The following is a 25,695-nucleotide window of genomic DNA, read 5'->3' as shown; positions in this document are numbered from 1 at the left end:
GGTCTTTGCATAACAAATCTAAAGAACACAAACGATATTAGTAATTAATTCAAAATCAATAAAATGTACAGAATCCCCCCAATTTATTGGAGATTGCCCCTAATTCATGAAATCTCAAACAGAAAAGAAAGAATTCTAGATTTGACCAAGAATGGTGGGCAAAGAAAATCCAAGACTGCAATTAAGGAATAATTAAGAACAAGAGTCAGTAAATTAATTAATAGTAATAAAAAAGAAACAAAAACATGACGCGTGAAAATCCATTCCATAAAGCAGCCACCTTGTCGCCTGCATTGTTCGTCTTCGTCGTCATATTTTTAATTCCCATAATTACTATTCAATTCCAAACAGACCCCTCAAATTTCCATTCAACAATTCCAATCCTCCAATTAAATTCATCGAAGAAGCAAATAAAAAAGGAAAAGAAGAATCGGTGCGCCTGCAACATTCCTTCCTCTTCTCCAAATTCACACTTTTTATATTATTATTATTATTATTATACAGAGAGAGAGAAGTGTGTGAAAGGAACACTGATTTTGATTGCGTGCATGCCAATTTTCTGAAGTACCAACCCCAAATTCCTACTCCTCATTAAACCCTACCAATTTCTCACTCTAATCCGAGTTGATGGGATCGGGGGGACCATTCTCCGCTCAGAAACGCCTTCCGACGACCAACGGCGGAGCGCGGGGGCGGGGCGGGCCTCTGCTGCTGCGGGGGCGGCAGATCAATAAGACGCTCCACAACATTAAGATCACTATCCTCTGCGGCTTCGTCACGATTCTCGTCCTGCGCGGCACAATTGGGATCGGGAGCCTCGTTACCTCCGAAGCCGACGCCGAGAATCAGCATCTGATTGAGGAAACCAATCGGATTCTGGCGGAGATCCGATCCGATAAGGACCCGAGCGACCCGGACGAGGGGCAGGAGCGGTTTCTGAGCCTGAATGATACTTTCAGTTTGGGGCCGAGGATCAGCAAATGGGACGAAGATCGTAAGGTATGGCTTGAGAAAAACCCCCAATTTCCGAATTTTGTTAAGGGAAAACCTAGGATTTTGCTAGTGACTGGCTCGCAGCCGACTCCTTGTGACAATGCAATTGGCGATCATTATCTATTGAAGGCTCTGAAAAACAAGATTGATTACTGTAGGATTCATGGAATTGAGATTTTGTATAACATGGCTCATTTAGATAAGGAAATGGCAGGGTATTGGGCTAAATTGCCGCTGCTCCGCCGCCTGATGCTGTCGCATCCGGAGGTGGAGTGGATTTGGTGGATGGATAGTGATGCTCTGTTCACAGACATGGTGTTTGAGATTCCGGTTTCCAAGTATAAGGATTACAACATGGTCATCCATGGCTACCCTGATTTGCTCTTCGATCAGAAGTCGTGGATTGCGTTGAACACGGGCAGTTTCCTGTTCCGGAACTGCCAGTGGTCGTTGGATTTGCTGGACGCATGGGCGCCAATGGGGCCCAAGGGTCCGTTGCGCGAGGAGGCTGGGAAGATCCTGACTGCCAGTCTCAAGGGGCGGCCCGCGTTTGAGGCGGATGATCAGTCTGCTTTGATATACCTGTTCCTTTCGCAGAAGGAGCGGTGGATGAGCAAGGTGTATGTGGAGAATAGCTTTTACTTGCATGGGTTTTGGGAGGGGTTGGTGGATCAGTACGAGGAGATGATTGAGAAGTACCACCCAGGATTGGGAGATGCGAGGTGGCCGTTTGTGACGCATTTTGTGGGGTGCAAGCCCTGCGGTAGCTATGGGGATTATCCGGTGGAGAGGTGTTTGAAGAGTATGGAGAGAGCTTTCAACTTTGCGGATAATCAAGTTTTGAACTTGTATGGGTTTAGGCATAGGGGGTTGGTGAGCCCAAATATTAAGAGGATCAGGAATGACACTGTTGCTCCTTTGGTGAATGTAGATCAGTTTGATATTCGGCATGCAGCTCGCCACACTACTGAACCTCAGAGCTAGCTACCCCGCCGGTCGCCTTTGAGAACATCTTGCAGGTAATTATCTGTTTGGCTTTTGAGTTTGATGACATTCTCTGTTTCAATGTCCTTTGGATCACTGTTTACTTGCTTGATTTGGCTGGTTATACTATTTACTAATCTTGGAAGTTTTTTTTTTTTTGTTTTTTTGGTACTTGATCTGGATTTCATTCAACTATACATTGCTGAATTGTTCAAGATTATTGTTCTGTATGAATGACTGAGTTGTATACTTGCATGTTGTCTTGCAGTGTACGGCTTTCATCCACAAGGAGTGGATCGGTTCAAAACCACAGGGAGGTATTGTTGGACTTGGACATGTAAAGCAAGAAAACATGGGAGGTTCTTTAAAATAGTTGTTTGTTTTAGCCTTTTTCATTAGTTATAGCCTCTAATAGGTAGTGCTATAAAAAAGTTGGCTTCGGATGCGAACAGATTGAACTAGTACCACATTATTATGAAATACTACATGATATAAAGATGAAAGTTTTACTATATAACAGGCACAAATTACTAGCTCTACAAACTCAAAGATGGCATCTTTATATGATCTCCGTGTTTGATGTACCTTCTTCTCATGTATTCTGTTAGCTGGACTTGATAAGATTCGAGATATATGTACTATTTGGTCTTCCCTTTATGTGTGACAAGTGACAACTATTTGTTGATAATTTCTGGACATGTTAATCCTGAAGAAGGAGAATTCTGAAATATTTTATTGGTAAAAAGAAGTTTCTTCCTCGTACTCTCACTTTTCTTGTACTGTTAGACAATGACAGGTAGATAAAGATTAAAAAAAGGATACAATCATTCAATGAGTACTCCATACCCCACCTTCCCATTACATACACCACACGTTATTTTAGGCAAAGATTTTTAGACAGTGGTATTTAGTGGTCAAATATAAAGATAATAAAGTACTAATAGAGTGAAAAAATAGAGAATAAAAGTAGAATTAGGACAAAAATAAAAGAGAAATGGAGGAGTTTTCTTTGCCAGAAAAAAAATGTGTTATCTATAGTTAGACGGCTTAAAAAGGAATACATTACACTTATAATGGGATGAAAGGAGTATAGTCATGTCCTTATTATTCATTTTAGTTCATTCTTCATTAATTTTTTCATTTCACTTTTATTAATTTTGATAATAGATTTAATATTCTACCGACTCATTTTTCTCTATATTATACTACTCTCATCCCTTAAAAATAGAAAATCCATTTCGGTCCATTCGTTAAAATATAAATTTTCTATTTTAGGAAGTGGACCACACAATCCGCTAACACTACTTACTACTCCATCAGTTCCATGTTAATAGAGTCATATTCTTTCTTGGGACATTCCAACACAATATAGTCATTTCTATATTTGGTAAAAAGCAATGCAACCTTTCTCTCATACTTTTTCAGCACTCTTACTTTATTCTCTCTTTATCTCTATTACTCCCTTCGTCCGCCATTAAGAGTCTCATTTATGGGCGGCACAAGTTTTAAGAAATGTTAAGGAAAGTGAGTGGAAAAAAGTTAGTGGAATAAAGGTCCCACTTGTGTATATTAGTTTTAAATGAAATGTGAGTGGAATGAATTAGTGGAAGGTGAGACCCTATTACCATTTGTGGTAAAAGTAAACCGGGACTCCTATTCGCAGACGGACTAAAAGGAAAAAACGGGACTCCTATTCGCAGACAGAGGGAGTCCTTTATTCACCCAACTTCATATATTAAATTCTCCCTCCGTCCCAAAATAAGCGAAGCACTTCTTTTCGGCACGAGATATAAGGAATTGATATTTAAAGAGTTAAAGTGGAGAGAGTAAAGTATGAGAGAGAGAAAAGTAGATGAGTGAATAGAGAGTAAAGTAGGTGGAGAATAAAGTAAGAGATATGATTTTTTGCTAAAAAGGAAAAATGGCTCACTTATGGTGGGATATCCCAAAAAGGAATATGACCCACTTATATTGGGACGGATGGAGTATCTATTCATTAATCTCCGTGTCAAAAAGATAGTATATCTATTAACATGGGACGAAGGGAGTACTTTTTCGAATTGAGATCCCATGTTGTGCTATTTAGCACAGCATGAGTTGTTGTCTCTAACACAATATTAAAATAATATATATATATTTAAGTTTTTTTTATATTATTTACTTGATTATTTTATTATGTTGTATCTAACAGCAGCCCCTGTTGTGCTAAATAGCACAACAGAGAATCCTCACCCGTACTTTTTTTCTCTTACTTTACTAAATATGCATTAAAACCCGTGTCATTTTAAAAGTTTTTATTTTTCAAAGATGAAATCATTATAAAACTAATGTATAAAAATAGTACTCACATATCACCAACTTTCTCAGCTCATTTTCTTTATACTCCCTCCGTCACATAAGAGTCATATTTGGCATTTCGGTCCGTTCCACAATAAGAGTCAGATTTCACTTTTACCATAAATGATAAGTATGTCCAACATTCTACTAACTCACTTCACTCACATTTTATTATAAAAGCAATATAAAAAAATAGACTTCAAATTCTACTAATTTTTCCAACTCACTATTCTTTACATTTTTTAAAACTCGTGCCGACAACAAATGTGACTCCTATTGTGGGAAGGAAGAAGTACTCCTTCCATCCCACAATAGGAGTCACTCTTATTGTGGGCACGGATTTTAAGAAAAGTAAAGAATAAAATTTAGGGCTGGCAAATCGTGCGGATTGGGTCGCTATCGGGTCAACCCAACCTTATCGGGTCCCAACCCAACCCAACCCAAAATCTCGTGTTCATTTCGGGTTCAACCCAAACAGATTCGTACGGATTTCGTGTCATCCAAAAAAATATCGGTCATCTTTTAATGATAGTAAGTTACTAAACAATATAAATGCCATACGATAACGACCGACATATGATATTATATAATTAAAAATTGATATTACACGATAAAATAAGATATTATAAAATTAAAATAATTAATTAAAATATTTTTTAAATTCAAATAATAAAATTAAAGTATATTAAAATTAAATCTAACTAATAAAGTTAAAAATAATTATTTTTTATTAAAATTTAAGTATGCAGTAATATTTTTTTATCATGAAAAATAATTAATAATAATATTAATCATATTTTTACTAATAAAATTTAAATTTAATATATTATTTTAATTAATAAAAATAATAAGAATAATTATTTTTTTCTTAACGGATAACCCAACCCGACCCGGCCAGATCCAACCCAAAATTTTCGGGTTCTTATTGAGTCGACCCTATAAGGACCCAAATCCTAAACATGCGTGTTCGTGTCGGGTTAACTTCGTGCGGATTCGTGTCAGATCAAAAATTGACAGTCCTAAGTATAATGAGTTAGAAAAGTTAGTAGAATATGTGACATACTTTTTTATTTTTATAGTAATAAAATGTCAGTGAAGTGAGTTAATATAATGTGAAACCTGCTTACTATTGTGGTAAAAAGTGAAATGTGACTTTTACCCACAAATCGAAATAGCAAAATGTGACTCTTATCATAGAATGGAGGTAATAGTTTTTTTTAAAACTAGTGTCGGATCAGGATGGAACACACTTATTGGGAAATGGAGGGAGTAGTAGTAAATATCAAGAACATGAGTGTACCCCTAAAAATGAGTAATCATTTGGCCCTAATATTCATGGCAAGACCATATAATATCATGACAATTGATAATTCTGTTGTTGCAAAGAAGCAGCTCCCCATATAGTGTTACATATACTCCCTAGATCAACAAGGGATAAACAAGAAAACAATTTGTACAATCTTTATAATACTTCTACTCTATGATTCAGCATCCAATCTCCTAAGAAGTGGGATTTTTTTGAATTGCAATCAGCATCTGATTCATCCGAGATATTTGATTCAACAGCTCATTGATTTTCTGCAAAACAAATTTTCTAAAATCAATTTCACTCGAGACAGCAAATTTCTGTTCACACAGACATTATCACAAACAGATGGAGGAGCTAAGCGCCTCACTACCCAAATTCCTGGAATACCTCATCTCTTTTTCTGATGATGCCAACGAGCCGCTCCCTGCTCTCTTCTCCGCCGCGCAGTCTCCTCCTCCGTCGGAAATACAGAAATGCCGCCAGTGCGGCGGCGAACGCCACTGACCGATAATTAGTCAACAGCGCCCCTCGCGAGGCGGTCAACGCACTGCGGAGGAACCGCAACAAGACACTCACCGTCGGATTCAACAGCTCCGTCCACGAATTGAACCATCCGGTTGAATCCGCCGGTTTCACCGGAGAAATCGGGGAGAGTGGCGGGGGACTCGAATCCGACGGTGAAAACGTGGAAGACGAGTTCAAATCGGAGTCCGAATCGGATTCTGAAAACGAAATCTGGCGGTTTCCGGCGTGAATTTTGTAGATTTGATGCGAATAAGGGGGTAATTGGGGAGAAATGTGGAGATTTTCGTGGTCGATGGGAGGGAAGACGATTGGGGGATTGTCGAGCTCGTGTTTTTTGAGGTTTCTGATGGCGACAATTGACCACGGTGGCAGCGGTGATATGGCGGCGAGTAGTGGTAGCGGCTCCGTCGCATCTCCTTCTTCGACCGCCATTTCAGCTCAACGCCGGAATTTCAAGATTTGTTTGTGCACTTTTTTGATTTGTTATCACAAATCTATATACTACTATTGCATTAAAAATTTTAAATACAGTTTACCAAAATTTTAAAAAATTACTACTACTTTAATTTGGCCGTTTTTAGCATAAAATGTTGAAATATACTATTTATTTATTTTTGAGGCAGAAATAATGAAAACAATAGAAAATGATAGATAACAAGTTAAAGTAATTAATTGCAACATTTTAATCAGTGAAATAGATCTTGAATTTTATTGGGAAATTGGTCTCTAAAATCATGAACTTTGTCTAAAATTTGGTATTTCCCATGAACTTTGAAATTGGTATATAATATCACGAACTTTGCATTTTGTTTGGTATTTCCCACGGCATGTCTATTACTATATTTGACTAACTTACGAGGCTTTTTTATCATACTTCACACAATTAAATCAACGTGATTTTTAACGTAACTTTTTATCCTACATGTTATGAACTTAAAAAGTGGTTCAAAATATTATAATACATATCACGGTTGCCTACGTTAAATAAGATTTTGATGAAAATATCTTATTTGAGTGAGTTTGGGAAATACCAAACAAAATGCAAAGTTCGTGATATTATATACCAATTTCAAAGTTTATGGGAAATACCAAATTTTAGGTAAAGTTCATGATTTTAGAGACCAATTTCCTAATTTTATTTTAAAAGTTTGCATTAATTATTAAGTGGATTTAAATCCAACATGTATTGGGCCTGGTATATCCAAATTACATGGGCTTTAGACATCTACTAATGGGTTAATGGGTCTACATTGTGAAAGCCCACTTTTAGATTTTTTTATTGTAGTCATATAGAGTAATTTATAATTCATTCGCAAATTATGTACAAATAACAGAAGTAGTCATTCATAGTTCTTTTTATAAAAAATGGTTGGTAATGGTTATTCATTTACTTTGTGGTGACTCGAACGGAGGAGAAATGTCATCTATCTATACATATATAGGGGAGTTTTGGCCATCTTTTTAAATATTTGTAAAATTTGGGCAAGATTTTAAATATATATTAGTTATGAACCTTTTTAATATTTGTAGATAATTGTGTAAAAGTAACTGTCATTGGATTAAATATTTGAGCCCATTAATTATTTTTAATAGTAATATAACATATGTGAAATATATTCATCGAGTTGGCAGTTATATAGTTAGTGGTAGATGATTGGGCATGATACTCAAAATATATAATAGCATTTATAATTCATATACGCTTTAATAATCAATAAACGTGGAGATCATAATTAGGTTAATTATGCCTAATTCAAATGGAGGTGTTTTTATTTGATAAATATAAATTTGTAGACCATTATTATCATGGTATACTAAAACCGATCATGGGAAATTAGTGGCAGTTATAATCTAATATCGGTGTGGGGAAATAATAATCAAATTAAAGGCTCCATGAACTCATTTTGGTTATAGGAGAAAAGGAATAGAGCAAAAATAATTAGGTAGAAACGGTAAATGTGGCTTAACTGATTAAAATGTGGCTTAACTGATTAATTAGAAAGTAAATGAAATTGGCGTTTTATAAACGTGGCTGCCTTTTCTATTTCCACCAATGAATCCGACCATTATAAATTAATACTAATGGCTAATGGTTATACAAGACTCTTTAGGTACTATAAATATGAGACTAAATTCTGACTCTAAGAAATTAGTGGTACATACAGCTATCTGTCGTGAATAGAGCAGCGAAATTGCTTGAGATTCAACTCCGTCACCACCATCTGCTCGACAATGATCTCCACGAGTGAGGGGTAGTTTTAATTGTTCACAACCTTGACATTTTATAGTACATTATAAATTTGGAGATTAATTATTTCATATGGATGTCATTTTAGTAATGAACGATACATATATTGTTAAGGTATGGTTGCTCCCTTTATAGTATAAATCCAAAAATATCATATTTAATATATGTGCTTTCATTATTTTTATCCAAAAATAATAATTTTCATACGCAATTTTATTTACGATTTTTCATTTTTTTGTTGATGGTGTATCACTTTTGAACTTGCATATGCTTAATTATGCGTGTAATGTGATTACATATTTTGTATTGAATATCCAAAATATTTTAATCAATATTTATGTGTTAATTTTAATAAATATTTTGTCATGACATTTTGGTTGAACTATAAATATATGACATATGGGATACCATAATCCAGGTGGAGGCACACCCGAACCAAGAAATGGTTTTGCTTGAAGTTCAGAAGCTATTTGTGAAGCTGGTATGAATGAATTTGCAAAACAGATCTTTGTCCACTTTTATAAGGTTTCACATAAAAAGTTTGTCATCCATTTACTTGCACGGCCAATCATCCGATAGTTCGCAAAGACTCCTCCAAATTGATGTGTTTCGACGAGATAAATCCACGAGATGGCCTTCGAGAAGTACTAGGCCAGCCGTCCGTTCGTCGCCATATTGTTATCAAGTTTCGTCTTTAGAGAAAAGGGGAAGATAAGAAATATATACCTTTGAACAAATACGAAAAACTCTTTGCACAAGGAAGAAAGAATAACTCGGCGTATTATTTTAGGGCATAATGAATATGTATATTTTCTTTTACAATCAACCACATATGTTTTATGATTAAAGGCCATCGTATAATATCTTTTACTAACTAATTTTCTATGATAAATAAGCCATCGTACATTAGTTTCAATTGCTTAGTTTATTTCATTTTAATTGATTACTTTAATTATTTATTTGTTTAAAGTTATTGGATTTATCGAATTGTTAACTCATTTAATGATTTATTAACTTAATGTATTTGATTCATTTAAGTTTTTATATTCTTCACAATTTTATTAAAATATTTTCCCCCCAAAATAGAGTAAGTGATCAACAAAGTAAAATTGAACTGGGACGAAGGGAGAATTTTATTGATGATGGCTTATTTGTTGGTCATGATGAGTATATTTTAAAGTTAAGGGTTTATGTTTAGGTTTCAAGGTTTGGGTTTTTAATGTATAGGGTTACTATATTGCAATGAAATGAAGCTCGACTAGGAAATGTCTCACCAGTGCAATCTTAAATTATAGCTTTTGATAAACAATTTCTTCAATCTCATTAGGAGAAGTAGTAATTATACATTCTTTAGTTTTTTTGTTTTGTTTTGTGTGATGTAAATTTGCTTTATTTTTAGTCTCACAGTCAGAGTCATTTTTCCATTTTACAAAAATAATGTACAGTATTATTTTCCACGTATTTATATTTTTACTTAATCATAACTTCCTTCGTTTGTTTTTACTAAGCGGGTCATATTAAAACTTAAACTAACAATTGTTACTATTTGCCATTTTTTGTAAGAAGAAGTAGAGTACCACGTATTATATTTTAACTTAATCCTAATTTCATTCGTTTGTTTTTACTAAGCAGGTCATATTAAAACTTAAACTAACAATTATGACTATTTGTTTTTTTAGAAGAAGTAGAGTACATACTCCTATTTCAAATTATAAATTATAAATTATTATGTGCTCCAAAACACGAATATCTGAAGTCATCGACCCCAAAATATCCAAGATTTATTGTTTAAGATAATTGATCTAATCAAGCATAAAAAAAATAGGTGAAGAGCCACTCTTTGGTACTAATATTTTAGTACTACTATTTTTGCAATTACATTATTATTATTTGTGTATTAACATTGACTCGTATTGTATTTTTGTAGATATAATTGGTGTGATTATTGACCCTGACAAGTTCATTACACAATTTAATTCTCGATCGTGAGGGATTGAATATTTTAGTTTGTAATAAAGATAGTGATGGTACTTGTGATTTTTTTATTAATGTTGTTTACAAATAAGTTTTGCAAAATGTATAAAATATGAAATATTAAATTGTACTTGTGTTAACTTTTGTTAATGTTTGATTTTATTTATGTTTTGTTTGTGTAATTGACTATTTTTTTTATATTATCACATTAATTGTTTATATTTTCATAATGTGTTTGTTTACTATATAAATGTAAATGTGTTTCAATTAAATTTGTTCACAACTTAAAAAATTACAACGAGAGAAATAAAATAAGTCGTGCAACGCACGGGCATGACACTAGTATCAATTAAAATTGTGTTTTCTCGTCAACTAGTCAGTCATTCATATTTAGCAAAGGACATTGCAAAATTTCCCATATACTATATGCCTATTTAACTTCATCTCTCTCATATACTATATGCCTATTTAACTTCATCTCTCTACTATATGCCTATTTAACTTACTCCATACCATCTTAATACCTAACTAACACCAACTTTCCATTAAATAAAGGATTCGGCTACATCATGTGATTTGCAAATAAAATATGTCCACAGTCCACGAATACTTAATTAAATTGGAGAGATTCTAATTCGGCCTTTTGTTGGCATACCAGAATTCAAAAGCTTCAATATTCGTAAATTACCAACCGGCTAGTTTAGTAATCGATTTTATGTAAGACGAAGACTAATGTTATTATTTTCATTAAATTTCTCAAGCATTCAGTATATTTCGGTTTGTCACGGAACAAATGACCGTATTGTTTGCTTAGTAGTTAGTACGGCTGTGAGCCTCTGATTTTCCTCAATTTGTCGACAGAATAAACACAACTCAACTAGTTAGTAAGATTCTTTTTTAAAAAACACATGTAAGTTAGGTGATTAAGTAACTCATCCAAAGGCCAAAGAGTGTCTTTGTGATTCTAAAAAAGATTCTTACCGTAACACGTTAATTGTTTGAGTTAAAAAAAATTCTGAATTTTGAATTTGAATCTTTTGTATCCTAATTTGTTAACACGTAGGAGAAGAATTGTATGCAAACTATACATGAAGCTTTTATTATAGGGAAAGATTCAAATATGAATCATATTTTGCGAAAGAAAATTATTGTCAATTAAAACTGTATGATTAAATAGTTTATTAAGTTCATATACTATAAACTAGTAGAATTAAATTTTTTTATATAATTATGTCGGATAGAACATATACTCATTTTTATTTGAGAACCTAAAAGATTAATACTATCAAAATACAAGACCCAAACAATGATATGATTCTAAGAGTGTGTTTGATAGTAGAGATTAAACGAATATTAGCTTATTAATCTTGACCCAATTATATAAAATTACTTAGATGTTTGATTTCTTTTGTCCCTCTATGAGTATCCATTCGAAATGATGTTGTTGTTCACTTTTGCCATTAATTTTTGACATTTAAATTTTGGTTTTGATTTAGTTTTTTTAGGAATTGGGCGGTGGGAAAATTGCCAGTGATATTTGGGAATGATAAAACTGTTGTAATTTTTACATCTTAATTTACAAAATACCTAAGCGGTCAAGCATTTCACTCTTATCTTAATTTAAATTTTATTTTCTTAATAATAAAATAATTAATTAAATTAATTTGATATCGCCAATACAGTACTGAAATGAGCTCTAAATTTCACAAGCATATATTTAGTTAAAAACATACCATAAAAAAGAACACAAATTATTAGTCTATGGCATAATTGGGATAAATGGTGGTTGAGGTGACATGACTATCTTCAAATACAGCCATATTTGACATTATCTATAATCAGGGGTGTGGCAGCGCAGCCACAACTTTTCATGTGGGGATATACATTTATATTCTCCCATAACATTATCATTTATCGCATCTCAACATTTATGGGCAAATGCCCTTTGGAATTTCTAGTTATTTTGTAATTTGCCAAGAAATTTACCCAATATATTATCATAATTTGAGATGATTAGTAAAAGAAATAAAGTATCGAATCGACCACATCATAAAACTACCATACTCAATATGACAAGCGAATGTGTATGATTTTTTCAATGTGTTGATGTTTCAAGAATTACTATGACTTTGGATGTCTTCTAATATTTTGGAATTTTGGCAACACATATATACCTTATTTGACACAATTGATGTAAAACAAACATGTAAGTTTACATAAACTGCCTCTTGGTTTGGAATAAATCTTGTGATTTTTTGTCGATTGTTTTGTTATAGACCATAAGTATTGACGGAACCTCGATCAATTGGTTATTAGCTTAACTAGATCCAGTTCATCAAGATAAAAAAAATCCACATATAAAGGGATAAAATGAGGGAGATCATGTTAAGTGAAAAACAATTACCAAGAATGAAGTGAGCTCTCTAAAGATTTACGTAGATAATAGTGATAATATAGTGAAAATGTGAAATGAACAACCAAAAATAAGAGTTAATAATCAACTTAATTTCGTCAAATATAATTGATTATTTTTCGAGCTGAAATACCTCTTATATTTCAATGAAATTCAAACCGACAATATTTTTCCTATTTCTCTATCATTTTCAACTTTTCAACATTCCTTATTTGAAAGTAGAAACATTCTATCTCAAATCCCATGAATCGAGCCCTTTGACGACATTTGCTTCTAGATGTACATAAAAATTCTCATGTTGGGAGCTTCCCTATCTTATTTTGGTACTACTTGATTTGAATAGTTGATGAAAAGTTTTTGATTTGATAAGTATTTTTTTAGTGTAACAATTATATTTTTCTTTTAATTTTTTTTTTTGTATTTTCTCATGTCTTAGAAATAGTACTATCTCATATACGCCTCATACTCATACGTGTGTTGAAATTGTCTACTCAATTATCAATAATGGAGTACTTTATAAGTTTTATTACAGTAGCTAGTTTCTTCGAATTTTCAATTTACTGAGAAACTTATGCAACTTCTTATAAAATGAATTTGCACACTCGCTCGTAGTGTCATTCAATCCATCCATGACTTATCAGAGATTCATCTATTCTTAAATTGATTCCTATTCATTAATCAATCATACAAGCAATGAATATCATATCAATACATAAAATAATAAATTCAGATGTCGGAATAAAAATACTCCATTTTGAATGAGACGAAAAAAAATACGCCTTGAATAAAAGCTATCCACTACAAAAAAACTTATTTTATAAGGATACAAAAATTGAGACGAAGTTACTTGTGTTGAATTTTTTTTTAAAAATAACAATTCTTAACGCAAAAGAAAGCATTTCTAAATTAAAAATAAATTAACTTAATTTTTCATTTTTTTAAAACACTTACATTTAAATCATCTAATTTTAATTCGAACATCAATGATTACTCTTTTTGCAGTGCTAGTGATAGATTTAGAAATATAAATACATATCTTTAATAGCATTGAAAAATATTTTAATGACTTTTCTTTTTTCGTTGTAGTGATCCCAATGCACAGTACTTCGTGGGACCGAAGGACGACGTGGCGCATACTGAGTCACAACATCTGGCCACTAATATCCTAACACGTGTCATTTTCACCGACGCCGCGTCACGCTCAAATACAATCGGCTGAGAATTAAGAGAGAAGACAGTAAAACCGCTCTCTTAAACAGCGGTGAAAATTTAGGGCAAATTTCAATTCCAGAACGAAACCTCTCGATCAAATCCACAAAGTCACCACACAATCACTGCGTGAGAAATTTCCATGGTTTTACATGCATAACTGAATCCACAGCCCATACTTTACCTCTGATGCGCCTACATTTTCATATGTAGGCGTTGAAAGAGAGAGAGAGAGAGAGAAGAGCATAGTGTAGTAGTGAGAGAGATACACGTAAACGAATACAGTCCAAGTGTATAACGAAGGATTCAGGGGCGAACACGGCGCTTCCATTCACCACTTCCGCCACAGTTTCCTTTCCCATTCATCAATTAAACTACTTCTCCATTGGTTATACGTCGCCCTCTTTCATTTGGATATACGCCCAGTTTTGTTCATTCAACTAATCTATAACTGATTCATGCTCTCTGTGGGATAATTAATCAATTGCTGAAATGGAGACTTCTACTGCTGCCGGATTCAGCTTGGAAGGGATTGATGATGTCCAGGATTTACCATGGGTCTGAATTAATATGCATCTCTGTCTCTGTTTGCGTGTGTGAGTTAATATTTGTATGCGTTTACTAACCGGTTGGTGTTGATTTGTGTAGCAGAATGGGGAGGGATCATCAATCTCATGGGAGCGGTATAGCCATCTCTACGACCTCATGCAAAGGGGAAACACGGCATTTCGTGAAGATCGATTAGATCAGGTTATCTGCCGCCCTTCTTGTTCAGCCCTTCATTTAATTGCGAATTTTTCGTTATCGGGTTGAAGGTCTGTATATCTGGTCTTGTTTCAAAATTTGGACTTCTTTGTGGAACACATCGGTCTAATGGTATGGAATTGGAAGAATGTTAGTACTTAGTTGGTGGTTTACTTAGATTTTCTGTTCTTCATCCTATGAGCCTGAGTGTGCATTTGCGTTCAGAGGGCTTTGGCCTTATGTTTTTGAGCCTTTTAGGTCTTATGCTTTAGGCTGTTGCAGGGAGGAGTTCCTTAATGGTGTTTTCTATTTTTGGTTGAAGCGTAAGTAAGCATTAACCCCCTCCTGTGGTCCAAGTCATGTAAGTTGAGGTATTAGAAGACAGGTGTCAGGATAAAGATAATCTTAATAATGCAAGAAGCACAATTTTGGTTCAATCATTGATTTGTATTTTGACGCAATGCAATGGGATATTGGGATGGTACCCCATACTTCTTGAATCTGTTTGACCCTAATCAGAGGCTAATGTGGAGAATTTTCCATGGCTAACTAAAGCTTTAGAAAGTTTACACATATGAAGCTGTAGATGATAAACATTTCACTCATGGGGAATAAGAAACACTGTATTTGGAGAATTAGGTGTTAACCTTGGGAAACGTGTTAGCCTTGAGAAACGTAAGAAGACATCAGCTTTTCTTTGAAAGTTCATTGACATTGGTGGCCCGAAATCTGTTTATTGGCTATGGTCTGGGTGTTGGTGGAAGTGGAACATGAACAATGTAGTGCCTTTAGGACTTCTGGAGTATTATCCAATTCTTGCTGCTTGTTATTGGTTCGTATGGGTGGTGTTTATATTCTGTTCTGATGCTCCAAGGTTGCACTTTTATTAAGACGATTGATGAACCAAGATAGGCTGGGGAATGATGGCTCAAATCTTAGGAACCTAGTCGTGTTCAATTGATAATCATCATTTTTTTGGTTACAATCATCATATCCTTTGATGCTGAGAAAGCACCACTAATTCCTATATTCTTGCATTTTTCATTTTCATCTCCATTTATAAGTTTCTTATATTAAAGGGCAGAGTAGTAGGTTTTTTCAATATCATCAGCCATTTGATCTTCCTATTCTGAAAATATAGATCATCCATAAATTTTTTCACACATAAAGATATATTCATGTACTCTTGAGATTCACTGTACCCTGGTATGGATTGTTCCGAGAGAACATTTCTGATTGCACCAAGTCCCTGATTTCCTTTACTTATTTATCCTACATTTTTGAATGGTGTAAGTTGTTGAGGTTTCATTTTTTTTTTCTGATTAGGTCCTTACAACATCCGGGGTTCTGTTTGCAATTGCTACTTGTGAAGTTATTGGGGGTCAACTTTAGTAACATCACAATCATTTTTACATCAAATTTGTTTGGTTTAAGCTCTATCAGGAGAGTGAAGACAGTTGGTGCTAGCCCAGTAAATTTAATTAGTGCTGTGCATTTAGTTCAGAAAATGGCCAGACTACGCATAAACACTGTCTAGTTCATATAGTATTTGTTTATTGCTAGGCATTAGTAAATTGGTTTGCCTTTCTGGATAGTACTCATGAACTCGCTGTCAACTTATACCAGGCAATTGAATTATACTCGAGAGCTAACCACATTAAGCCCGATGATTCTATTATTCTGAGCAACCGATGTGCTGCCTATCTCCGGTATGTGGTCCTTAACCATGATTTATCATGACAGTGTATATGAACAATCTGCCCTTTTAATTTGAATGGTATGATTAGGTTTCTGTTTCTTGTTTTTTTCATCTGTACCCAGGATTAGCCAATTCCTCAGAAGCAGGCCTCCTTCTGCTTCAGAACATAGGCCGTTGAATGGGTTGGATCCAACAACTCATGCTGGGGTGTGTACCTTTATCATAGTGTTTCTCCCGATGTTTACTTACTTTATTGAGATTTCCTATTAATGTCATGTTTAAAATATGTTTTAGCTTGCACTAAATGATGCGGAGAAGGTGATGAATCTGGAAAGTAATACAGCAGCCTCCCACATTCTTAAGGCTAATGCTCTTATTTTGGTAAGAACTGAAAAATACATGATACACAGGAAAAGTTCTTTCATTATTAGGTTTACGTACTCCTAAAGAGTTCACAATTGACAGACATTTATTGGCTTAGTAGCGATTCAAAAAATGACATCATACTCAGGAAAATTTCTTTCACGAGCAGGTTTACAACAGTTAACAATTGATAGATCTCTGCATCTAAACTTGTATATGCACAATTTCATCATATAGGCAATTTACTTATTACTTTTAGTTTTCGTGGTGCTGCATCTTGCTTCATAGTGTAATGTCATTCCTTATTATCTTCCTGTCAGTTGGAAAAGTACGAGCTGGCTCAAGATGTTATTCGGTCAGGCCTTCAGATTGATCCTCAAAGGTAATGTAGAGAGTTCCTTCTCAACTTGTATTTGCATCATACTACCTATATTTTTCCTATGTATAAACTTGTGAATAATCATGTAATGTTTCTGTCAGCAGCAATGCTCTTTCAAATTTAGAGAAGAAAATAGCCAATAATTTTCCGAGGAGAAGCCATATAAACCCTCAACGAACAGATGATTATGATTGCACTCTATGTTTGAAGTTACTGTACGAACCAATCACAACTCCTTGTGGGCATTCTTTCTGTCGGTCATGCCTGTTTCAGACTATGGACCGAGGTTTTATATCCTGTCTCCACCTTTTTGTCTGCCTTACTCCATTTTCTACATTGTTATTTTTTCAATAATTTCTATGATTCTGTTTACTGTTTATATGATGCATTTTTATTTGTATCTGGCATGTTATTTTCAGGTAATAGATGTCCTTTGTGTCGTACTGTTTTGTTTATTAGCCCCAGGACATGTGCAATCAGGTTAGTTTTCTACTGTTGTACTTGCTCTCATAGATGGATCCAAGCTAAGCTAAGTATTAGAAGTTCGAGTTTTGGCTCATATTATCAGCTGAGCTAAAGTAAATTAATTAAACATATTTAATGCTCACGGACTTATTTAAGCCTATTGAGTCGTTTAGATATATATTCTACTTCTACCCAAACAAATACTTATGTTCAAGCTCAAGCTTGAAACATTTATGTTAACTAGGCCTGCCACATGATCCTGAACAAGCTTTTAAAATTTGAGCTACGACTAGCGTGGCTCATATCAAGTCTTATTACTCTGCTCAAAGCTTTAGATTTTACAGATCCATACTATCAGCAAGCACATTACATATGCGACATGTATAACTTGTCAATTGATTGGCATTTGCAGTGTCACATTGAACAACATCATAGAGAAGAGCTTTCCAGAGGAATATGCAGAGAGGAAATCGGAGCAACATAGTTTGACAAACCCTGGTCCTGATTTGTTGCCTCTTTTTGCCATGGATGTTATACTACCGTGCCAGAAGTTACAGCTAAACATTTTTGAACCGCGCTATAGACTTATGGTGAGCTAGCCAAATTTCCCTGCATGCCATTCTTTCAACCGATTTTTTAGTTCTGAAGATCTGAACTCCCTCTTTACATTTTGTCCTATTTATAAAGGCAGTGATACTGTTAGAGAAATAAAAGTCTTAAGGGAGTCGCTATACTATATCTAGGAGTTTTTCCCATCTAAGAGAGTATCTTTTACACTTTTAAATAGGACCGGCACCTAACCTTTTATTTTTATTTTAAGTGGCAGATCAGCTTTTCATGCCACCGGCCCACCCTAATATAAAAATACGATCTCCATAGAGTAGCTAAAAGAGATTTCGCTGCTTATATCTGAAATAACATGAATGAATAATTATCTGATCTTAGAACTTTTGTCTATTTAGTATAGTGGCTGACTGTTTTAGTTTGTGAAGCAAGTTGTTCTAATACTACCTCAGTCCTAAAAAATACTCCCTTTGTCCCAAAATGGAAATAGTTTCTAAGTATTTTTGAGGGACGGAGGTAGAAGTAATTTTGTGGGCATATTAAGTGTGTATAGGTTTAATAACTATCTCGTTGCTGGCTGATTTTAAGTCCCCCAATTTGTGTCAACAGGTGAGGAGGATAATGGAGGGCAATCGCCGGATGGGAATGGTATAATACGATGTTACCTGAGTTGTTTCTTCATACTTGAATTATAACAACTGTTAGGGTCCAATGTATATGCTCATTTATTTTCCTGCCTGTTATATGGTGCAGGTTGTGATTGACCCATCAACTGGTTCAGTCGTTGATTATGCATGTGAGGTGGAGATTACGGAGTAGGTGATTGCTAATAGTTGGACAATGCTCTTATAATTTCGTATTCTTCTATTTTAGTATTTTGTTTGAATCCCACCTTACTTTTTTGTGTGGGGAATATGGATTGCTTTTGTTGACACTACACTGCATCAATACATATGATTATTGTTCTGTTATTAATGCAGCTGCGAGCCTCTTCCAGATGGGCGTTTCTTTTTAGAGGTAAAACTATAAGCAAGCTACATAATTCTGTGCATTTCTTTCTACATCATTTGGTAACGGACAACTAATGGATGCAGGTTGAAAGTCGGCGGAGATGTCGTATCATTAGAAATTGGGATCAAGATGGGTAATTTCTCGCAACTTTTTAGCGACCACTTCATACACTAGCATAGCTTATAAAACTGATTCACTTTTTATTGATCTGAAGATACCGTGTAGCCGAGGTTGAATGGGTGAATGACATATCTCCGCCAGAGGGAAGTGAAAGAAATGATGTGAGTACTAACTGATACTATTTGAATTTCCTTGCATGGTGTCCATAATTACCCAAAATAAATAGGAGTACAACCATAGTAGAACAAACATTATTATCCTCATTCCTCCAGTCGACAATTGATTGTTATGCTTCAATTGTCGCCATCTTCTCTGCTTTTTCATTTTCTTAAAAGAAGTTTGTTCGTCTCATCTTTTACAGTTGCTGGAGATGACAAATAAGGCAGCAGTTTTAGCTCGCCAATGGATAAACGAGGCACAAGAAGCAGCACAAGGGGGTAACTGCGATACTTTTTTATAGGATATTTGATCATGTTTTCATATTCCAAATCTTCTCATTAACTCCCGACAACCCCCCTACAGATAGAATAAGGCGTGCAGAGCTTTTTAAAGCCGAAGGATTGATGCCCCCCACTCCCACACGTGATCCTGAGCGCTTCAGTTTTTGGGTATGCTAATGCACATTTTAGTTGAATCATTACTGAAATAACATTGTCATGGCATCATTTGATGGCCTGCCCGATTATGCAGCTTGCTACATTGACAAATCGTAGGCCATCAGAAAGATTAGAGCTCCTTCGGCTTAGAGATACTCGAGAGGTACCAAAGATGATTCTCTTCTTTACGTATTGCTTCCTAATGCCTCATTGCCGCACAAATAAACTGTGTTGCCCGTGTTATTGCAGAGGATTACAAGGTCTCTTCTCTTTATGAAGGCGGAAGAGCAAGGATGTAGGCTGCAGTGAAATGCTATTCTACATCGTGTGACATTATTTGACAATTTGATTGTTGGTATTCTTTCATTTACCAGCTTATTCATATTATTCATTGATCCACACAGCAGTGGGATCATACATACCTTTCAAATATGGGAAATGGGAAAGAGATACAGCAAGGAACCATAATCATGGATGTTATCGTATACTGTAAAAATTAAATACTACAACTGAATTACTAGTTTCTAACATGCAGTAAATAGTACATCAATTCCATTTTTGGTGTGTATCATTTTGCCTGCTGTTTAATTCCATTCACTCAATGTATCAAGATTACTGTTTAAGTCGATTGTAAAGTCATAAACATAGCAAGATTGAGCAGTTATTTCAATCGTTGTAATGCTTCTTGCATTTTATATTTGAGTTTGCAAGGAATTTAAAGTAAAGTATTCACGTAATCAGACAGGGCTGTGAGTGTTATGCACAAAAATACTCGCAAGTATATACAAATGCCAGTTATAATTTTTTGCATTTCCAACACAAAAAAAATCCTAACAAGTGGTATAAGTAACCTTGCAAAATAGTACTAATATCTACATCGATGTCACAAACTTTTTGTCGGAAGTTAACATGCTAATGAACTCAAGCCGCATCATGAAATAGGCGCAGAAATCCAAGAACAGGAACACAGGACCACTGAGCCTCTGCAGATCAAGCACATACTCCACTTCGCTGGTTTTGTAAAGCTGTCATCACATCAAATGAAAGCGAAATTATTGTCGGGACGTGCATCCTGATATACATATATATATATGGAAATATCTCGAATAAGCCCAACCTGTATCTCGAACTTCACAGCAGAGCTTGGTTGCGATCCATTTGAGCTGATGGAAGTTGTGCCATTAGCATAATGGTTGTCATTCATGTGGTTACTAGTGGAATTGCTGTTTAGGCTGTGAATGCTGTGAGTGAAGAGGCATTTCATGTTATAGTGCCCGACCTTCTTCCACCTGACATTTAATACTTGCAAAGCTCCGAGAATCTGGGTCATTATTTCACCTGGACGTGCTGGGGACTGGAAAAGCAGCAAACGTGAGAACTATGGCACATGACCAAATGTACTACTGCTAGAACTATATATGCTTGTTACTAAAATATTTGGGCGCGTGCAAGTTTCGACTGTACAGCTGTTCGCAAACACAAGTAAAAAGACATTGAATTTCATAATTTTAACCTGTATTCCAACAGCCCATTGCTTCTTTCTTGAGATCCAGGGTGATGAATTCCCGTCAATTGGAAAGGCTTGTGCATTAGGATCTGAATAAGGTCCCGAAGAACAAATTTCCTGAAAGAAGAGACGAACAAATTTCCATGCATGAAACATAGAATAACACAAATTTCAGTAAATATTTAGCAAGTGCAGTCTTCTAAATTTTTAATCGCATAAGCATCACCATCTATGACATGCAAACAATATAAACTGTGAGACTTGGAAAACGCAAAACTTCGAAAAAATCTTTGCAGAGAATAATAGTTCCATATACATATGCAAAAGAGAAAAAAGATATGACTACCGTGGACTCTTGGATGTTAGCACTGAGGTAGCCAGTTGCATTGGGGGACCGCTTGTCCAATAGTAGATAATATGCAACAGTAGCCTGCAGAATAAGGCCATAATATTAACAATTTATAAGATTTAGGATTAAAATAATTCAGATATTTATGTAGTTGTTTACATCATTTTGCAGCCTGCTCTGCAGTGAATCAATAAGCTGGCCCCTCTGAAATCCCAATCTAAGAACTTCTTGGATGATCTCATCATCAAGCTGCAAGAATAATCAAACTGCATCAGTATTACCGGTGCACATGAATTGGGAAACTTGATCTCTGTGGTCAGCGTCTGGAAGGATAATAGAAATGTAACTCCAAACGTTTCTGGGCAAGCAAGATGTTAGACGCCGTCACTAATCAATTGATTGCTTAAACAAACTAAAATGTAGGTGGTAACAAGATGTTACACTAGGATAATGCATATCAAAGGGAAAAAAGAAAAAAAAGAAGCAGATGCGTAGTCAAAGAACAGCTGAAGGAAAAAGTACTTTTTAATGTTAAAATCATAACAATGATTCATCTCATCGGTTATAACATCAAACAAATGAGCACTAAAGAGCTTTGGACGAAAAAGTTACCCTTTTCAGATGTTCCGTTGCATTGGGTGGGGTGACAGCTAAATAGCGAGGAAGATTTACTTTGAACCAAGGATGTTTTCGTATGTCATGAGTGGTTATCCTCTTAATAGGGTCCACAACCAGCATTCTTGGAATCAAATCACGAGCTCCAGCAGACAAGTGGCTTGGAAGAGTGTACATTCCACTCTAGAATTTATCAAAAGTTACTTATATAATAATATCTGTCTCGAACATTGTAAGCTCCGGGAAACATTTAGTATATATACCTTTATTTTCTTGAAGAGATTGGGAATGTTTTCATCATCAAAAGGAAGAGCTCCACAAAGAAGAGCATACAAAATTACACCGCAGCTCCAAACATCCACTTCAGGCCCAGCATAAAGTTTTCCAGAAACAACCTGCAATGAGCTTCATTTAACTAAATTAGAGCAAATAAAAAGCATCATGGCACAATTTACAGACAATATTATTACTATAGAAATATTATTCTACATATAAAAGCATGCTGATTGTACAACCTCAGGTGCAGCATAGTTTGGGCTTCCACAACTTGTTCTTAGAAAATGTCCATCCCTCATAATGTTGCTTAATCCAAAATCAGCTACCTTCACATTGCCTTTCCCATCTAAAAGCAAGTTCTCCGGCTTAAGGTCACGATGAACGACCATGTTTCTATGGCAAAACTCCACTCCTGCAATAATCTGCCAAAGACACAAATAGAATTCAGCACATTGTATTGACTGAAATAAGCTTAACACATCATCTGCACATGCAAGTCAGCAATAAGAGACCAAAAAACACACAGAGGATTCTACCTGCTGAAAAAAGTGTCTAGCTTCATCTTCTTGCAACCTGCCCCTTTCCACAATATAATCAAAGAGCTCTCCTTTCACCACATGCTCCATGATGACATATATATCTGTTGGTGTCTCTATAACCTCATAGAGGCGGATCACATGTGGATGCACAAACAATCGGCATATTTTTATTTCTCTTCTCACTGCATAACACCACTGACTCTTAGAAAGCTATAGAACACTTTTGCTCATAAAATGAAAGGGCAATGACAAAATGCAAACATAATAGCACCAAACTTGAGACTAGAAAAGGCATCTCCTCTACCACTGCAACAAGAGAGTCTTACACCTCTTTTATTGTTCTAAATGAAGCAAATGTTTTTACCCTTTTCTTCCATCTCAGGACCCCCCATCTTCCGACGATTGATGATTTTAATGGCCACCTTATGCCCCGTCCGAACATGTTCCGCAATTTTGACCTTTCCAAAGGAGCCATGCCCAAGCGTTTTCCCAAGTCTGTAGTTCCTCCGAAGTGCATCCGCAGCCCCACCTTCAGCATCCATGTTTCTATAAAAACAATAACAATTCACTGAGACTAATACTTCTCAGAAGTCCTAATGCAATTATGTTACCCCAAATTAAAACAGGCACAAAACATTCCATGATTGAGCTATATGCTTGGTGTATTAAAACACAATTACTTGAGTATACTAAAAGCTTATCGAGCTAAATACGTGTGCAAAAAAAAATTCTATCTTGTTATATCATAGCACCTATGACCTATCAACAAACTCCTCAGCTATATATCCAATACGTGTGAAAATTCGCATAGTTTGGCAGCTGGGAGCAACATAATTTTTTAAAAATCAACTGAAACCCTGATTCTTATGCACTTCAAAGTTGGGGCAGAGATACTCTGCTTCTAGTAACCAAAAATACAAACCCAATTGATCACAAAATCGATCTACAAAATCATACTATATGGATTTGAAACACTGGACATCCACCTAAACTATGCGACGAAGAAAAGATTGCCATTTGCAAATGCATTTTCAGAAAATTGGAGCGGCAGATCAACTGTAAAACCCCGATTTTTAGTTAGAAATCACCTCTGATCAAGCAGGAGACTTACATGTAAAACAATATCTGTTCAACGCAGTTGTAATACTGAATTTAAGGGGAGAGCAGTTTTAGAAGAGAATGGAGAGATGAGTAAGCGTAAAAATTAGATTAAAAAAGAAGCAATTGGGTTTTAGATTAAGAAGATTAAGAGAGATATGGATATGCTTTTAGAGAAGATTAAGATATGCTGGCGCTGAGTCACACTATTTCTCATCGTCTTCGTTTTCAATGCGTCTTTACAAAATTAATGACTCCATCCTAATTTGTTTATAGATAAAACTAATACTAGTATGAATTTTAATGGAAATTAATAGATAGAAAAATAAACACAAAACTTTATTTTAATGCAAATTTCCATTATGGAAAAATCAAATCTTCTTTAGAAAGAAAACTTCAGACTAACTTTGATGGTCGTTAAAATGGAATAAACATAACTATTTTTCATAAATTGGTAAGGAGTATTTCTACATGATAACAATTAAATGATTTTTTTTTTATTTTTATCATATACTATGAAATTACGATACTCATAACACTACATGTTGATTATAGAGAAAGTTAACTAATACTCCCTATGTCCGCTGTTAGGAATCTCATTTATGGACGGTACGAGTTTTAAGAAATGTTAAGAAAAGTGGGTAGAAAAAAGTTACTGGAATAAGAATTTCACGTATATATTAATTTAAATGAAATGTGAGTGAAATAAGTTAGTGGAAGGTGAGACCGTATTACTATTTATGATAAAAATGAATTGAGATTTCTATTCGCAGACGGACTCAAAATATAAAAACGAAACTTTTATTTGGAGACAAGTAATTACAATGTGATAATATGCCTCGACATAAGCATAGGATGTCTAGTCGGCTCTACGTGGCTAGTGGATGATGTGTCAAATAAAGATATAACAATGTGCACATTGGTTCTATATTCAATTAGTGACAAATTTATTATCAAATTATAATCGATAATAACTAGAATAATATAGAAAGAAGCAACTTTTATAAATTGGGATCGACGTCTGATGTTGGACTCGTAAATATTCATTCTATACAAACATGATAAGTAGGGCTGGGGAAAAATACCGAAATACCAGTCTTATCGTATCGAAAAAATATCGAAAATACCGAATTTTCGGTATACCGTGACTTTCGGTATGGTATGATACCTTACCGAAAGATTCCGGTAAGGTAACGGTATGAATTTTCAAATACCGCGGTATACCGCTGCATACCGAAATTCGGTATATACCGTAAATTAAGGTATATACCGTAAATTAAGGTATATACCACAAAAATATAAACACAATTATATATAAAATATATTTTATATATTTTTAAATTATAAAATCTATTGTGAAATATAAATATAATTATGA

General features: G+C 34.8%; 4 protein-coding genes across 8 annotated transcripts; 2 read left to right on the top strand and 2 right to left on the bottom strand.

The window, feature by feature from the left end:
• Positions 1 to 467: 467 nt before the first annotated feature.
• Positions 468 to 2,489, top strand: LOC125218882 (probable xyloglucan 6-xylosyltransferase 5). 2 transcript variants are annotated; one of them, XM_048120676.1, is made up of 2 exons: positions 468 to 2,012; positions 2,246 to 2,489. In XM_048120676.1, exon 1 carries the CDS (start codon positions 628 to 630, stop codon positions 1,975 to 1,977), a length of 1,350 nt encoding a protein of 449 aa, XP_047976633.1. In that variant the 5' UTR covers positions 468 to 627; the 3' UTR covers positions 1,978 to 2,012; positions 2,246 to 2,489. The 2 variants fall into 2 exon arrangements, with proteins under 2 accessions (XP_047976633.1, XP_047976640.1); XM_048120683.1 differs by lacking the exon at positions 2,246 to 2,489 and having other exon boundaries at positions 468 to 1,841; positions 1,925 to 1,988.
• Positions 2,490 to 5,623: 3,134 nt separating this feature from the next.
• Positions 5,624 to 6,642, bottom strand: LOC125201516. The gene is made up of 2 exons (XM_048099667.1): positions 6,011 to 6,642; positions 5,624 to 5,892 (listed from the first exon to the last, which is right to left on the bottom strand). The coding sequence occupies exons 1-2, from the start codon at positions 6,578 to 6,580 to the stop codon at positions 5,815 to 5,817; spliced, it is 648 nt and encodes a 215-aa protein (XP_047955624.1). The 5' UTR covers positions 6,581 to 6,642; the 3' UTR covers positions 5,624 to 5,814.
• A 7,393-nt stretch (positions 6,643 to 14,035) lies between these two features.
• Positions 14,036 to 20,501, top strand: LOC125223531 (LON peptidase N-terminal domain and RING finger protein 1-like). 3 transcript variants are annotated; one of them, XM_048126734.1, is made up of 18 exons: positions 14,036 to 14,550; positions 14,644 to 14,742; positions 16,363 to 16,445; positions 16,558 to 16,642; positions 16,730 to 16,816; positions 17,119 to 17,180; positions 17,279 to 17,463; positions 17,597 to 17,657; positions 18,055 to 18,232; positions 18,816 to 18,854; positions 18,960 to 19,021; positions 19,187 to 19,223; positions 19,301 to 19,350; positions 19,432 to 19,498; positions 19,699 to 19,774; positions 19,860 to 19,945; positions 20,028 to 20,096; positions 20,183 to 20,501. In XM_048126734.1, exons 1-18 carry the CDS (start codon positions 14,485 to 14,487, stop codon positions 20,240 to 20,242), a joined length of 1,452 nt encoding a protein of 483 aa, XP_047982691.1. In that variant the 5' UTR covers positions 14,036 to 14,484; the 3' UTR covers positions 20,243 to 20,501. The 3 variants fall into 3 exon arrangements, with proteins under 3 accessions (XP_047982691.1, XP_047982685.1, XP_047982677.1); XM_048126728.1 differs by having other exon boundaries at positions 14,641 to 14,742; positions 17,282 to 17,463; XM_048126720.1 differs by having other exon boundaries at positions 14,641 to 14,742.
• Positions 20,502 to 20,661: 160 nt separating this feature from the next.
• LOC125223517 (SNF1-related protein kinase catalytic subunit alpha KIN10-like) lies at positions 20,662 to 24,486 on the bottom strand. Of its 2 annotated transcripts, none has more exons than XM_048126708.1 (11): positions 24,308 to 24,486; positions 23,584 to 23,765; positions 23,217 to 23,401; positions 22,920 to 23,102; positions 22,668 to 22,799; positions 22,402 to 22,587; positions 21,949 to 22,038; positions 21,787 to 21,870; positions 21,447 to 21,557; positions 21,051 to 21,287; positions 20,662 to 20,958 (listed from the first exon to the last, which is right to left on the bottom strand). In XM_048126708.1, exons 2-11 carry the CDS (start codon positions 23,759 to 23,761, stop codon positions 20,806 to 20,808), a joined length of 1,539 nt encoding a protein of 512 aa, XP_047982665.1. In that variant the 5' UTR covers positions 23,762 to 23,765; positions 24,308 to 24,486; the 3' UTR covers positions 20,662 to 20,805. The 2 variants fall into 2 exon arrangements, with proteins under 2 accessions (XP_047982665.1, XP_047982656.1); XM_048126699.1 differs by having other exon boundaries at positions 24,331 to 24,486.
• Positions 24,487 to 25,695: the final 1,209 nt, after the last annotated feature.

This window comes from Salvia hispanica, chromosome 1, assembly GCF_023119035.1.
Source record: "Salvia hispanica cultivar TCC Black 2014 chromosome 1, UniMelb_Shisp_WGS_1.0, whole genome shotgun sequence".
NCBI lineage: Eukaryota > Viridiplantae > Streptophyta > Magnoliopsida > Lamiales > Lamiaceae > Salvia > Salvia hispanica.
This window is presented reverse-complemented; position numbering and strand designations above follow the sequence as displayed.

Coding starts and splice junctions, on each gene's coding strand:
- LOC125218882 (XM_048120676.1), top strand. CDS start 628: ATGGGATCGGGGGGACCATTCTCCGCTCAGAAACGCCTTCCGACGACC.
- LOC125201516 (XM_048099667.1), bottom strand. CDS start 6,580: ATGGCGGTCGAAGAAGGAGATGCGACGGAGCCGCTACCACTACTCGCC. Junction 5,893..6,010: donor TCATCAGAAAAAGAGATGAG/GTATTCCAGGAA, acceptor TTTGTTTTGCAG/AAAATCAATGAGCTGTTGAA.
- LOC125223531 (XM_048126720.1), top strand. CDS start 14,485: ATGGAGACTTCTACTGCTGCCGGATTCAGCTTGGAAGGGATTGATGAT. Junction 19,351..19,431: donor AGAAATTGGGATCAAGATGG/GTAATTTCTCGC, acceptor ATTGATCTGAAG/ATACCGTGTAGCCGAGGTTG. Junction 20,097..20,182: donor GGCTTAGAGATACTCGAGAG/GTACCAAAGATG, acceptor GTGTTATTGCAG/AGGATTACAAGGTCTCTTCT.
- LOC125223517 (XM_048126708.1), bottom strand. CDS start 23,761: ATGGATGCTGAAGGTGGGGCTGCGGATGCACTTCGGAGGAACTACAGA. Junction 22,039..22,401: donor CAACGGAACATCTGAAAAGG/GTAACTTTTTCG, acceptor TTATTCTTGCAG/CTTGATGATGAGATCATCCA. Junction 20,959..21,050: donor CTGTGAAGTTCGAGATACAG/GTTGGGCTTATT, acceptor ATGTGATGACAG/CTTTACAAAACCAGCGAAGT.